Here is a 16,317-nt window from a genome sequence, read left to right as displayed (position 1 = left end):
ACAATAAATAAATAAACAAAAATCAGGAAAAGGTGAGATGTCTAGTGCTTACAGGTGCTTGCCACCAAGCCTGGTGACATGAGTCATGTGGCACTCACAGCAGAAGGAGAGAACTTACTCCTGAAAGCTGTCCTCTGACCTCCATCCAAGTGCCACAGAATGTATGCTACACACCCTAAATAAAACATAATGTTTTTAAAAAGGTGGTAAAGTACTTTGTAGTTGAGAGCTTCTCTCCAGGTACAACCAAGCCCCTGCGGTTCCCACAACTCATGTATAAAATAATCACTCAAACGCTATATTACTTATAAACTGTATGGCCGTGGCAGGCTTCTTGTTATCTACTTCTTCTATCTTAAATTAACCCATTTCTATTCATCTATACTTTGCCACGTGGCTCATGGCTTACCAGTACCTCACATCTTTCTTGTCAGAGCCAGGCGTTGGTGGCGCATGCCTTTAATCCCAGCACTCGGGAGGCAGAGGCAGGTGGATCTCTGTGAGTTCAAGGCCAGACTGGGCTACCAGAGTGAGTTCCAGGAAAGGCGCAAAGCTACACAGAGAAACCCTGTCTCAAAAAACAAAACAAAACAAAACATCTTTCTTGTCATGGCAGCGGCTGGCAGTGTCTCTGGAGAACTCTGTTCGGTCTACCTCCATCGTCCTGGAACCAAGAGAAGCCTCTTCTCTTGATCCTGGGGCTTCAGGATCCTCTCTCAACCCCGCCTTGTAGGCGTGACCATTACTAGCCTCAATGGGAGTTGGAACTTCCAGGCCAAGGCTGGAATGGCTACCTACTACAGTACTTACTGCATAAGCTTGAGTATCTGAATATGAACCTCCACTGCCCAAGCAAGAAGCTGGGTGCAGTGATACCCAAGAACTAGGGAGGTAGACACAGGAAAATCTTTTGATGTTTGCTGGCCAGACAGTCTAGTCCAACTATGAGCCTCAGGTTCAGTAAGAGACCCAATACCAAAAAATATTTGAACATTTGGGTTATTTCTGGTTCTGGCTGATAGAAATAACCTAACTTTTAAAGAAATATTTATTTTTATAATTATGTGTTAAGTGTCTTGCCTAAATATATGCCCATATATGTGCAGTGCCTGGGAAGGCCAGAAGAGATAGAAAGCAATTAAGGAAGACATCCAACATTACCTCTGGCTTCTACATCTCTCTCTCTCTCTCTCTCTCTCTCTCTCTCTCTCTCTCTCTCTCTCTCTCACACACACACACACACACACACACACACACACACACACAATTAATTTTTAAAGTCAGGGGAGGAGGGAATCATAGCAAATTCAAAGAGAAAAAAAATTAACAACAACAATTACAAAAAAAAAAAACCATACAGTAAAGGAGATGGACTAAAACACCAGTTCTTTAAAAGGACTAGATTAGTCCCTACCCATCAAAAGTGATAATAACTAATATCAGAAATTGAAAAGATTTTATCACTAAAAACTTACTAAGCATGAAAAGATGTTAAATACATCTGAAAACATGGACAAAAGTAGACAATTTCCTGAACAAAAATCTATCAACGCAGAAAGCCTCAAGACTTAAACAGACATTGAGTTCTTAATTGAAAAGTTTCCACAATGAATTCCAGGGCTGAATGGCTTGCTGACACGTTCTACTAATCATCTAAGCAATACATCAGACCAAGTTTACATAACTCTCCCAGGGAACAGAAGAGACAGTGCTCCCTCACTTATTTTAAAGTAAGTCCTGCCCTTGAAGTCTGCATCATTTGATACAAAATCCTGCAAAGAACACTGCAAGACAGGAAAATCACCTGCCAAACTCTCACAAACATAGATGTAAAGTTCCTAGTGAGGGGCCAGAGAGATGGCTCAGCGATTAAGAACGTTTGCAGCTCTTATAGAGGACGTGGGTTCAGTTCCCAGCACCCATATGGTGGCTAATAACTATCCTAACTTCAGCTCCAGGGGCCAGTGCCCTCTTCTGGCCTATCCAGAGATGCATATGTAGACATAATGCAAGTAAGACACTCCACACATAAAAATAACAAGTTGTTATTTCTAATAGTCAGAACTGGAAACGACACACATATCCAAATGGTAGGATGAACATAAACTCAGTCTACTTATATACAGTACTAGTCTGTAACAAAAATGAAACTACTATTGAGCCTCACAACCAAAATAGAATTAACTCATCCAAAATACATACTTACCCACATAATTTATAAAGTCAAGAGAAGGTCACTAGATGGATTAGCAGTCAGGACAGGGGTTGTCTCTATGAAAGAGGGAAGGCCACAAGGGGCTTCTGGGTATAAATAATGCTCTACTACTTGATCTGGAGGAAGTTTTAATGAACTCATTCATTTTGTGATAACTCTGTGAGTTGTGCATTATGATTTGTGAACATAGCCACATATCTGTTAACATCACTAATGATGGCAAGCATCTCAACTTTGAAGGAATCTTCCCAAAAAACCTACAACTCCAACCATGAAGAAAGTATCAGACAAAACCAATCTGAGATATTTTTTACAAAATACCTCATGAGTGCTTCTCAAAACTGTCTAAGTCATAAAAGACAAGACTCAGGAAGTACCACTGCCAGGTAATAAGAAATGACAGCCACATGTGATGTGGTATTCTGGACTGGATCCTGAAAGAACACTAAAGACATTAATGGAAAGTCTGATGAAATCTAAATCAAATGTAAAAGTAACAAAATATTAATGAATTTTTAGTTCTGATAAATGTCCTCCAGTGTAATATACTAGGGAAATTGAGTATACAGAACTCTCTGAAAATCTAAATTACTCTATAAAATTTATATATTAATTTTTAATAACTATATAACTATATATATATAAAACTAATATATACACTAGGGGTTAGGGAGATGCCTCAGTCTAGAATAAGAACTCGAGTTCAGATCCCTAGCGAGCTTTATAAGGCAAGCACTGTGCTGAGTCACTGCAATCCCATAAATTAGAGACACAGGCAGGCATATCCCAACAGCTCACTGACCAGTCGATCTAGTTAAGTTCATGAGTCCAGGTTCAGTATGTGTCAAAAAATAGGTGGAAAACAACTTAGGTATCAACCTCTGATCTTCACATGCACATGTGTTCATACACATACACACACACACACACACACACACACACACACACACTGCATACACATACAAAAGAAAATGTAAAAACCCAGAAGTTTAATAGAAAAGAAACCAAGCAGAATAGAAGCCAGAAGTAGTATGTTGGGTAAGGAAAGAAGCTAATGTTTCTATTCTATGTGTTACATGTTAAACTATTTAATACATAAGATTTAGAAGTAATAGTTAGCTGGGTGTGGTGACGCACACCTTTAATCCCAGCGCTTGGGAGGCCGAGACAGGTGGATCTCTGTGAGTTTGAGGCCAGCCTAGTCTACAGAGCTAATTCCAGGACAGCCAGGGCTACACAGAGAAACACTGTCTCTAAAAAAAAAAAAAAAAAAAACCCTGAATTTAGAAGCCAAGCAAGGTAGTGCAAAACTGGCCTTTAAGCCCAGTGCTCAGGAGGCAGAGGCAGGTGGATCTCTGTGAGTTCAAGGACAGTCTGGTCTATAAAATAAGTTCCAGGAAAGCCAGTGCTTTTACACAGAGAAACCCTGTCTCAAAAGCCAAAATAATCAATCACACAAACAAAACACCGTAATTAACAAAAAGAGATAAGGAAATACATGTTTACAATACAAGAAAATCAAGATTGAAAAAGACATTGTACTATGATAAGCCAGACTGGTCCTCATCTTGGCTCCACTACTTCCTGTGGATCTTTCTGGAAGTTAGTGATCCATTTGACCTTGGTCTCTCCTCCAAAAAAGAAGCTAATACCACCCAACTAAGAGAGTTACAGGAAGGACTACAAGAAAGGTCATGTTCTTATTATTTATAAAGTGCCTTACTGCTTCAATAAATACTCACCTGTCAGAGAGGAAACATGACAATTTACCAGAAGCCAAGATCAGTTTATCTTTGTTGCTCACTAGTTATTGGATGTCAAACAGGCCACCTAAATGCTCTTTGTATCCTTTCTCTGATATGAAATGAAGGTACTAGTAATTAATCAGGGTTTGGTAAATTATAGCTGAGAGGCTAAATCCTTTTTATTGGAATCCAGCCACTCCATTTTTGTTTCTGTATTATTTATGGTTGTTTTCCAGAAACAACAGCCTAACAGCAGGACTAAACACAACACACAGGTCTCAATGAGACCATAGGTCCCACAAACTCTAAATATTTACTGTTTGTTCCTTTAAAGGACTATTTATTAAACTCCCAACTCAATTCTAAGGAGAATATGATTTGAAAATACACAATTAAGAACATCAATATAATACAATCTCAAAATGCTCCACAAAGATTACCCCATGTCCAATGCCTATTTGCCTGCTAATCTTCCTTTTTATTTGACACCTTTATAACCTTCAAACTGAATGAGGGCTGTGGAACTTGAAGCCAGCAGCTAGGTTCTTAGCGGTGAAAGTCGTAAGCCTGAAATCCCTAGCATTTCCAGCACTGTAGATATACTAGGCTTTAACCTTATTCCAAACTCATGACAAGCCCTGAGAACTGGCACTAGCAGTAGAGCAGACATGGCGAAGGAATCTGACAGCTGGATACAGAACAGACACAAGGAGCCCAGGAATAACAACAGACAAAAGAAAAAGGAGCTATAAGTCTGTCCAAAAGAACAATCATATGACAGTCTCACACTACTAGTGCCCTAATATGGAGTGACCCTTTAAGGAACCTCAGAAATTCTAAACAAAATAGGCTGGGTCCTCTTCCTTCTACCACAGTTAAAGATTACACTTCCAAAGTGAGGCCCCCCTAATCAATTCCTGACTTTGTTTTTTACTTACTGATGATAAACCTGGTCTTTTATGTCCTAAGTACTATCCCTACAAAAAGAGAATAAACATCTTCCTTACAAGATTTTTGCAAAGTAAATGAGGTAATATGAAAATTTAGTTTTGCCAGGCAGTGGTGGCACATGCCTTTGATCCCAGCACTGAGGAGGCAGAAGCAGACAGATCTCTGTGAGTTTAAGGCCAGACTGGTGCACAGAATGAGTTCCAGGACTGTCAGGGCTACACAAAAAAAACATGTCTTGAAAAAAAAAAAAGAAATTAGTTCCAAGCCTATCTTTGTGCTATTATAACTATTGCCTATTTCACTTATCACCACTGCAAACTTACTTTCAAACTATGTGCTCCTGAAGTAGCTACCCATGCAGGTGAAAGCTATTACTCATTTCTTCTTAGAGGATAAGCTGTTAAGATATTATTAATGGGAGACTCCCAGGGTTCCACCCTACTCCATCTACTAAGACCATTTACTCAGCCTTCTAACAAACCCAGACTTAAGCACCTTGTCGTGAAATCATGGTTTGTCTAAAAGTAACACTCTTCATGAGAAATTACAGTGGAAATCTGAAAGAAAAGGGAATGATATTTCAAAAAGACTGCTTCTAATGAAAGAGTGAAAGAGAATGGATTCTAATTTTAGCTTAGCAAAACCACAGCATACACATGGTTCCACTTAGTGAAGAAGTCTGAAAAAACTTCAAGTGGAAAGAAGGTAAACAGTTATAAAAGTATTTTTATGGGGGTTAATTAACAAATCAAACAGAAATAACGTGTGAATAGAAAGAACACAGATTCTTGGTCAAAGAGACTCCAGTTCAATTCTTAGTTTTACTCCTTTGTAAAGAATAAATGAAGAGTTGTCCTTACTCTGTGTTAACATGTGTAAAGACCCAGGTTCTTTCCTAACATTTGACAGACATCAAACAAGAAATGGTATTGATACAAGTTTTCAATTAAAAATTCACCTTGTGGGCCGCAGAAGGCATGTCTTGTCACTTAAGCATGAGGACTTGAGTTTGGATCCCCAGAGACCACACTGAAGTTGAGCAGGTGAGGCAGCCCAGCTGTACTCCAGCATTTGGGAGGTAGAGGCAGGAATACCTGGGGTAAGCAGGCTAGCTAGACTAGCACAGTTAGCAGCGAGCTCAGGAAGAGACCCTACCTCAGTATATAAAGTGGAGAGCAAGCCAGTGATGCCCTCTGGCCTCCAAATATGGATGTGAGCGCATATGTGAACATGACACATGGACACCACATCCATATACACAAAACAATAACAACAACAATCATCATCTTTTAGGACTGGGGTTACAGTTCCATGGTAGAATATTGCCTAAAATGCATGAGGCCCTAGGCTCATTCATCATCATTGCAAAAATAAAAATAAATTATAATGGTTATTCTCAAGCAATCTTAGCATTGTTTCTTTATATAAAACAAATATAAAGTAGTTTAGCTTTTTATCTAATAATTGTATGGGTTTCCAGGCCAACCGAAAAAGGGCAAGATCCTTTTAACAATGTCAGCACTATACTTCCTTGGCTATTAACAAAATGTGAACGGTGAACTAGAAGAGGTTGGATTAGCCCAGGTACATGACAGATCCAAAGTAATTTAAATTACTCTGGCTATACTAACTAAAATATGGATGGGAGACCCTGTATTCCCAGTACCTTTCAGAGATAAAACCATCCGAGGACACCTGGGCTCCAAGTACTTCTTGAGGTCATCCCAGGCCTTTTTAATAGCAGCATAATGGTCAATGTATCTTCCTACATCTGAGTAAGCAGCTATGAAGAGAGATTTCCAGCACTGTTTCTTCCGGGATTTCTCCTCCCTAAATAGATGTAAAAAAGTAAATAAATAAATAAAACCAAGATTAAAAAATCCTTTGAAATGATTTTAACATGTACTTTTTCTTTTCCTTTGCTTTCTGAGAGAGGGTCATATATAGTACAGGCTGGCCTTCACCTAGCTATGCAGCTAAGGATAGCCCTAAACTTCTGATCTTCATGCCTCTAGATGTCACATGCTAGGATTAGAAATGTGTACCACAAACCCAGCTTAGCACATATTTTTGATACCTACCAACACACTTTTATTGGGAGTTTGTGGTTACTCGGCCTTTTTATTTTCCTAACTTATTTTAGCTACAAAGAGAACTAGATAGCAAGAAGTGAGGCATCAAAAACTTTAATAGCTACTACTGTCATGGTGGGGTTATTTATTAGTCACTTTCTGGTTTTCTACTCAAGTTTTCCCCAAGTTTCCCAGTTCTTAACAAAATATGTGAATAGTATGTCAGTACAAATTTCAACTTACTCCTAAAGACGTAATCAGTTAAAAAAAATTTTTTTTGAGACAGAGTCTCATGTAGCTCTGGCTGGCATGAACTATGATTCCCCTGCCTCTACCTTCCAAGTGCTGAGGTTACAGGTGTGTGCTACTGAACCTGGCCTTAATTATAAACATATAAAAGGCACTGGGTGGTGGTACACATCTTTAATCCCAGGACTCGGGAGGCAGAGGCAGGCGGATCTCTGAGAGTTCAAGACCAGCCTGGTCTAGAGAGTGAGTTCCAGGACAGCCAGGACTACACAGAGAAACCTTGTCTCGAAAAAAATTAAAAATTAATATATATATATATATATATATATATATATATATACACACACACACACACACACACACACACACACACACACACATATATATGGCACAAGTAGTTGTCCCATTTTTGAGAATATTTAGAATAGCATAATATTGCTCTAGCACATCTACACTGGATCAGAGAATTGTAAATCAAGACAAATACATAATTTAACATCTTTCCTTGCTTTAATTATATAAACATTTATTGAGTGTTCATTTGGCCACTGAGAATATTAAAAAATGCACTTTTTTCTGTTCAGAAAGTAGACAGTCTGATCATAAACAAAGAATGCAGTGCAAACTTAACAGAGGAGAAGCAACCACAAAAGACACTTGAGTATGTCAACTGAGCTTGGGCTCCTCCCTACAGAAAATGCAGCCCACTGAAGGGCTTAAGGGGAAGTTGAAAGGGGAGGGCTGAAGCTGTGGTTTGGGATGCAGGGGTAGATTTAAGGGTGAAAACTAGAAACGTTACAGAAGACTTGGGAAAGCTCTGAAGTAGACCTGGTGAGAGGCCACAGACTGCAGACAGCTGTGGTACCAGGTGAAAAGAGCGAGGAGGATGGGAGCCAGAAGGAAGCACTAACTGGGAAGGCCAGTGGTCTCAGCAAATGCAGGGAGATAGAAGACTTGGGGTGACCCCGAACTCTGGCTTGGGGTCATGATGGGTGCTATAGTGCAGACAAGAGCTGCAAAATTCAAGGTTTAGATGTGAACGAAAGAACACATCAGAGCAGAGGTTATTTTGTTTTTCTGGAACAGTATATGTAGTTCAGGTTAGCCATATATTCAGGGTCTTGTACTACAGTCCCCCAAGTGCTGGACTCCAGGTGTGGTTTTTGTTCAGTTTCAGTTTGGTTTGGGCAAAGGGGTATAAGGAGGGAATAAAACATCATTTTATTAATATATATCATTAACATAAATACATACAGCTAGCAACAAGGCTGGTGCTGTAACTCAACTGCAGAATGCTTGCCTAGCATGAGTGAGGTACTGGGTACAATATCCAGCACTGTAAAAACTGAGCTTTTGATTTTTTTTTTTTTTAAGTCTTGAGAAACCCTGTCTTAAAACAAACAAAAATCAAACCAAAAAGAAGTCTTTAGTTCTAAGCCTTTAGAAGTTATTTATGGAAATTGCTCCTATATTTCTAAATCCTTATACTCTGGTTCTTGATTTACAAATTTTACATGTATGAGTGATGCCTTTGCTGTGGAATAATCCTGTGAAAATTTGTCCCTGTGGTTGGTTTAATAAAGAAGCTGACTGGTCAATAGTGAACAGAATAAGGTTAGGCAGGAGAGCCAGACTAGGAGAATGCTGGGAGGAAAAAGGGCAGAGTCTGGAGTTACCAGCCAGATGCAGGGGGAGCAGGAGATGAACAAGCCATGTTAATAAAGGTACCATGTGGCAGAGCATAAATAAGGAATATGGGTTAACTTAAAATGTAAGAGCTAGTTAGTAATAAGCCTGAGCTATTGGCCAAGCATTTATAATTAATATAAACCTCAGTGTGTTTATTTGGGAGCTGCTGGTAGAACAGAAACTTCCATCTACATGTCCCTAAGTGAAAGATGAGGATATATCAATACTTAAAATTCTTCCTTCCTCATTCTTCCTCCACCCAATGCTTGATAGCTATTATTAACTTTTCCCTTGGTAGAACTAATGCTTTCAGCTTCAAATAATATACTTAGTTCGAAGTCAGACTGATCTACAAAGCGAATTCCAGGATAGCCAGGGCTACACAGAGAAACCCTGTCTCAAAAACCCAAAACATATTAAATATTAAATATATATTAACTGTATTACATACACACACTTAGAACCTATAGTTCTCCACCAACATTAGTGGTCCTGACTTCCCACAATTGAAGAGGCATGTTAGGTATCCCTGCCTTTTCTTCTACTTCTCCTAAATCCCACTGTCATCTACATTTTTATTCTGGCAATGTGGTAACTTTGACTGGACCCAGTACTAGTGTTAGAAAGGAAAACCAGTACATAGTAGTATTATGGTACTCAAGGTAAGGATTCAAAATTATATATTCTGCACTACAGGCTGGAAAGGGAAGACAGCAAGGGGTTCAGAACATCACTGGAAACAGAGTTAACTAGAAAGGAGAAGTATTAGTGGGCAATGGCTACAGTTTACTACAATTTACTGTATGTTTTATAACACGTTATAAAGAACTAAGAAGGTGGTACTGGAAACCTCCAAGTACAATGAACTTAAAGAGCTGGAAATACTAATGAGCCTGACTTCTTAAACATTGTAAATATGTACTGAATTACACTTTATCCCATAAACATGAGCAATTATTGCATATCAATTAAAAATTACTCTAGTGCAGGAGTTCTCAACCTGTGGGTCATGACCCCTTTGGGGGCTGAATGACCCTTTCACAGGGGTCCCCTAAGACCATCCTGCATATCAGATATTTACATTTTAACTCATAACAGTAGCAAAATTACAGTTATAAATTAGCAATGAAAATAATCGTATGGTTGGGGTCACCACACTATGGAGGAAGTGTGTGAAAGGCCGCAGCACTAGGAAGATTGAGAACCAGTGCCCTAGGCCAAGTGTGGTAGCTCACCCTTGTAACGCTAACACAGCAGAGGCTGAAGAGGAAGCGCTGCCACAAGGTCACCACATGGTGATACATCGTGTACCCTAATAAAGCCCGCCTGAGGAGCAGACGACAGAACAAGCCACTAGATTGGACACAGGTCAGGCAGTGGTGGCACACACCTTGAATCCCAGGAAGTATGGCAGGGTGGAAAAAGGTATATAAGGTGTGAGGAGACAGGAACTAACAGCTCTTTTTGGCTGAGGCCTTTCAGGTGAGGACTCAGAGGCTTTCAGTCTGAGGAAACAGGATCTGCTGAGGAGTTGGTGAGGTGAGGTGGCTGTGGCTTGTTCTGCTTCTCTGATCTTTTAGCATTCACCCCAATATCTGGCTCAGGGTTTTCTATTAGTAAGACCATTTAAGATTCAAACAACAGGTTGAGGCCAGCCCAGACTAGAGAATGAGTTGCTGTCTCTAACAACAATGAAAAATTTACTCTTAAAAAAATAAATAAATAAATAACTACACCGTAGCCTATAGCCTACACCCACAAAAGAACAAATGCTCACAGAACACTCACTCAGTTATCAGCCAGTACTTTTTGCAGTGTCTTCTCCACAGTGGGATCATGAGTTGAGAGCTGGCTGAGTCTTCGACTGACGTGACCACAACTGGCAGGGACCAGGTTCAGTCAGTATAAAGGGAGAACAATGAGAAACGCAGATTAAAATAGGCAGGGTTACATTCTGTTTGATGCCCTTGTTCTCATCCCTACTTACTACTACCTATATAGCTGCAATGCAGTATCTTTTCAAATCATTTAATGGGTGAGTTAATATAATTGCCCTGTGAATAATAAGGAGAAAGTAACATACTATCGCAAATCAAACTCAATTCCCAGTAGATTAAAACAGTTTAACCCACCACACTCGAGCAAATATGCACCAAAACTGTTAGGCCCTGGCAACAGGTTAGACACTTGGCAAAGCTGGACTGTACTGGGCAAGAAAGACGCTGCAGTATGCTGGATGAGTCTGTAGACAAAAATAGTATTCAACTCCACTCATTTCCACAAACATTGATGGAGGAGTCACGGCACTCCAGTTTAAAATTCTGATTACTACCTAAAGCTTTGAACTAAAATCTATTCTTCCAAGAGGCTACATGATCTCAGGCACCCTCCATGCAGTCGGTCTGCTAGTCATTACTACCTTTAGCACAAACAGCTTTCCAGTTTTTCTAGTTGAACCGGCCACACTACTATTAACAGACCGTGAGCCTCTCAACACGATTCCCTTCACTAGGACAGACCAGCACTCTGCCACACTTTCCTCTTGCACAAGTTAGTCATCCCGACCTCCACATTCCAGCAGTGCAACATGTGTATTCCTTACACACACACACACACACACACACACACACACACACACACCACGGTGGCTCTTGTAATTATGCGCTTGTTTGACTTTCCATGTTGACTACAGTATTTCAGCTACATCAAAAAAGACCCTATCTCTCTAATTCACTATTGTATGCCTACATTTAACCAACACATGGCAGGCACTCCAAAAAAAAAAAAAATTGATTGAACAACTGAATCCAAAAATAAACAATCCTTACACTCTAGAAGTGCACACTGTTAGGACAAACTGTAGCTAAGGAAGATGGTGGGAGAGTAAGGTTGCCAAGTTGAGGAGAGTGAACTATTCCAGACAAGGAGCAGAGCTTACACAACAGTGTGCAAGTGTGTGGTATGCCGCCTGATGTCTGCTCTAGCTAGAATGGACTGTGCAAACACGATAGTGGAGGAAGGCCTGAAAGGCCTTAGATAATAAGCTGGAAGATAAGGGCCTGAAATACTGCAGAAGCTCAGGGTACAGTCTGTAAACAGGGCTGTTATGGGCTTTTACGAAGAATGACAGGCAGGTTCGTCTTCGGAAGGGAACTGTGGCAGCAATCAAAGATATTAGGCTGTCAAGGTAAGTTACAGCAAGAGAGTATTCCAGATGAAATCAATTTGAGCTGTACAGCCTTTTCTACAGAAAAACTTTCTCTGCTTTAGTACAGGCTGAGTAGGCGGAAATGTGTTTTCTGAAAAAACAAGTGTTAGCAGGTACGAGTGGAGGCCATAGCAGAAAACCCAGGAAATACCTCTGCCACCACTTAGCTAGGCCAACCAAACTGTACTCCAAGAAACCTGTACCTCTAAAAGGCCCCTAAAACCCGAGGACACAATCATCAAACGGCCAGGATCCAGTAATCAATCAAAAACCAAAACTGTGTCTCCCCCGTATGAGAGGGCCTTTTTGTCTCCTCTACAAACATACACGGAAGCACAAGACCCCCTGGCCATGCTGTCAAGGATGTAAACAATCCTATCACGGAGGGGGGGGGGGGGCAACAGCAGCGCCATTTCTTTCTGCAACCTAAACAGTCCGGTTCTCTGAAAGAATTGGGCTTTGGGCTTTGGCCACCCCTACTAGCAGGCCGGTTGTTTATTTTTTTTGGAGCAAATGTTGGTGATTTGGGAAGGCCTGGGGTAGCTGCAGTCACCTGTAAGGCCTCACCGGAAGTCGGTGACAAAACACAAAATCCAACCACCCCCCCGCAAGGAGGAAGACTGACAGCCAAAAAAGTCGCAAACACAAGAGAAAGTGCATGCTGCCGGTGACCACCGGGGCGTCAGGGGGAATCAGAAGGTCGCAGGCCTCCAGGCGCGCGTTCTACCTGCCCACGCGGGCTCTGGTCATCCTGGACCCCAGGCCCGACAGAGATGCGCGTGGGCCGGGACAGCGGCCTTTCCACGGCGCCAGACCAGGCCCCAAAGGGCCAGCGAGGGTCCGCGGCGTGCCGCACCGAGGAGCCACCGCTCTCCTGGGCAAACCGGCCAAGGCTGGGGGCAGAGGGCGCTAAGTACCCGGGCAGGAGTAAGGCCTGAATGCCCAGCCCCCTCCTCCGCGTCTCCCGCAGCCCCCGCGGTGGCTCTGCAGGATAACGGCTGCCCTGCAGTCACCCTCTGCTGCAGAGGAAGCCCGCGTCCCGTCGGCGACCCGGGGCCTCCTTCCCTGCCTCCTCCGCCGCTTCCTTCCACGTCCCCACCCCTGCCACGAGCACCGCCCCATTACTTGATTAGGTCCCTGTAGTCCACGAAGGATAAGATGAGCAGAAGGGGGTCGGTGGGCAGCGACTCCAGGGTGAACGGCCCGAGCTCGGCCTCCACGGCAGCCATCTTGCCCGGCCCGCTGCAGCCTGGCCCCACCCCGGCCCCGCCCCCGCCGCCCGAACCGCTCGGCGGCCGCTGGCACAGGTTAGTTATGTAACTGTCAGCCGGCCCCGCCCCCGGATGCCCCGCCCACCCCCGCGGCCGGCCCTGCGGAGTGCTGCTGTCTGGCGCCCTGTCTGCTTCTCTGCTGATGCGCACTTCCCTCCGCAGCCGGTCTCCTAAGCTCAGCCCTGAACCCCGCCAGGCTATTCCCGAGTCTTCGCTCTCTCTCTCTCTCTCTTCTTCCTGCCATTTTCTATGTCGTATTCTCAAAGCCTCTTCCTAAACCTCACGCTAATCATCCCGGGCCTTTGCGTCCCAAAGCCACGGCTGCATTTCCAATCCATGAACTTTGTTGCGGGTCTCAAGATTTCCCCGCTCCACCCCCACCCGCTCGCTGCCTTGCTGTCTTTTCCACTTAGTAGGGAAGGAATAGCAGGGAGAGACACAGGGAAAGGCACTCCAACTTCGAAATCATCGGGAGACTATAATTCTACCCCTGCCCACAAAGCAAAATGGTCCTAAAAATGAAAATAATCTCTGGGTAAATTCCTTGTCTAGATAACCAACAAATGTTAATTTCCAAAGCTTTTACCACTAGGTTTCTAAACCTACCCGCATCGCAGAGATAGTTTCTCCCAACTACTTAGTGTAAGAAATAATCAAATATGAATCTTTTCCATCAAGTAATAAGACTTGTATTTAGGACAAGGAATTTAATTATTTTTATACCCCCCCCCCATCTCGTAAGACTCTTATACAAATGTTTTAATCCCCTCCACCAGAAAAACCTTCCAGTAATTTGAGTCAGGTGGTGGTGATGCACTCCTTTAATCCCAGCACTAGGGAGGCAGAGGCAGGCAGATCTCTGAGCTGGAGGTTTGAGCCAGCCTGGTCTACAGAGTGACTTCCAGGATAGCCAGGGCTACACGGAGAAAACCTGACTTGAAAACAAAAACACAACAGCAAACAACACTTTCCAGTAATTTGACAGCCTGCCGTTGTGACCCCCTTCCCCTTCCTCTTTGTTTCCTGTGTGCCATTTTGTTTTCAGACTAGCCAATTAAGACTGAGGTTGGACCCCACCAATGGGAAAGACACAGTCACTACCAGAATTAGAATAAAAGCCAGAAGCACTGCCTGACTTGAAGTGTCTTTTCCTCTTCGAGACAGGGTTTCTCTGTGTAGCTTTGCTCCATTCCTGGAAGGCACTCTGTAGCCCAGGTTGGCCTCAAACTCATGGAGCTCCGGCTGCCTCTGCCTCCCGAGTGTTGGGATTAAAGGCCTGAGCCACCACCGCCTGGCTTGAGCACACCCTCTTCATCAATATATGTCTTGTCCAGACACACAGTTGGAGTGGTGGGCTCTGTCTTTGAGACCTCAAACTTAGTTCTAACATTAGGAGGACGGAGGATACGGTCTCTCCCACCCCTCTGATGAGTTTCTATCAGCTACTTTCACTTCACTTGGTTGGCATGGCAAATTTTCAGCTTAAGGGTAAAATGTACGGAAATTGAATTTTTTAATTTTTCTTTTATAAACTCAGATTTGGGACTACAAGCATGAGGGGCTGAACTGAATGAGACCACTGGAGGACGGGAAGATGTGATTCTTCAGCTTTGTAGAAATGATATTAAGGTGGGTGTGGGAGAAGAGTGATGGATGGGATCACGGACCAAGGAGTAAATTCTTCTTTTCCGTTGGTTTCACAGGGGCTGTTCAATAGAGAGGCTTGGGAAATCCAAAGACCTGGACTTCACATACCAGTCACTTACTTCACTAGTCATGAGATGGTACATTAGTTATCTGTATCTAAGTTCTGTGAATTGGTCCTCATCTCCAAAAACCACCCCACTTGTCATGGGTTAAAGATAATAACCCTTGTTAATAAATGTTAATTTCCCAAGCTTGTTATTGTAACAGTCACTACATTTCCTTGATGATTATAAATTCCAAAAGAAAGTTTCCTTTTTTAAAATCACATTTACATATGTATGTATGTATGTATTTTGAGTGTGGGAAGGTATGGATGTGAGCACACCATGGAGGTCAAAGGACAACTTGCAGGAATCCATTCTCTCCTTCCATTTTCTACCTGGGGTCATCAGGCTTGGTAGCAAGTACCTTTACTCCCTAAGCAACATCACCTGGAGAAAGTTTCTCTTAAGTGCTTGGAAAAGTGGATATGATCTCCCTCACGCCTCTACAAAAGTGCATTTTCTCAATTCACCATATCAATAATGTTTTTATAACCCCACTCTGCCCAGAAAAGCAAAACATCCACTGCCTGTATCTCTGTATTTCCATGTTTCTTTTACTTTTTCTTTATCTTTTTTTTTTTTTTTTTGGTTTTTCGAGACAGGGTTTCTCTGTAGCTTTGGAGTCTATCCTGGACTAGCTCTGTAGACCAGGCTGGCCTTGAACTCACAGAGATCCACCTGCCTCTGCCTCCCTAGTGCTGGGATTACAGGTGTGCACCACCACTGCCCAGCTCCCACGTTTCTTAATGTACAAACTTTATCTGAATGTTTATTGCCTTGGATTGTGGTTGATATATTGTGCACCCCAATAAATTTATGTGGGGGTCAGGGAACAGAACAGCCACTATATTAAACATAGAGGTCGGGCAGTGGTAGCACATGCCTTTAATCTTAGCACTCCAGAGGCAGAGATCCATCCAGATCTCTGTGACTTCAAGGCCACACTGGAAACAGCCAGGCATGGTGACACATGCCTTTAATCCCAGCACTTGAGATCTCATGTCTTGCTTGGGAAAGACACGTGCCTTTAATCCCAAGAAGTGATTACAGGAAGCAGAAAAGTATATAAGGTGTGAGGACCAGGAACTAGAGACTTTTAGCCTTTTTAAGTTTTTAGGCTTTCAGCAGCAGTTCAGCTGAGATCATTAGGATGAGGACTCAGAGGC

General features: G+C 42.5%; 1 protein-coding gene across 1 annotated transcript in view; it reads right to left on the bottom strand.

Moving 5' to 3' along the window:
• Nucleotides 1-13,383, bottom strand: part of Fbxo3 (F-box protein 3) — a 35,723-nt gene extending 22,340 nt beyond the window's left edge. Inside the window, 4 exon segments of the mRNA XM_036184109.1 lie at nucleotides 6,578-6,741; nucleotides 10,710-10,753; nucleotides 10,755-10,800; nucleotides 13,255-13,383. Coding sequence (XP_036040002.1) covers nucleotides 6,578-6,741; nucleotides 10,710-10,753; nucleotides 10,755-10,800; nucleotides 13,255-13,358 — 358 coding nt within the window. The 5' untranslated portion in view covers nucleotides 13,359-13,383.
• Nucleotides 13,384-16,317: the final 2,934 nt, after the last annotated feature.

Source organism: Onychomys torridus, chromosome 4 (genome assembly GCF_903995425.1).
Source record: "Onychomys torridus chromosome 4, mOncTor1.1, whole genome shotgun sequence".
Taxonomy (NCBI): domain Eukaryota; kingdom Metazoa; phylum Chordata; class Mammalia; order Rodentia; family Cricetidae; genus Onychomys; species Onychomys torridus.
Note: the sequence above shows the minus strand (reverse complement) of the source record. Positions and strands in the feature narration are given on the sequence as shown.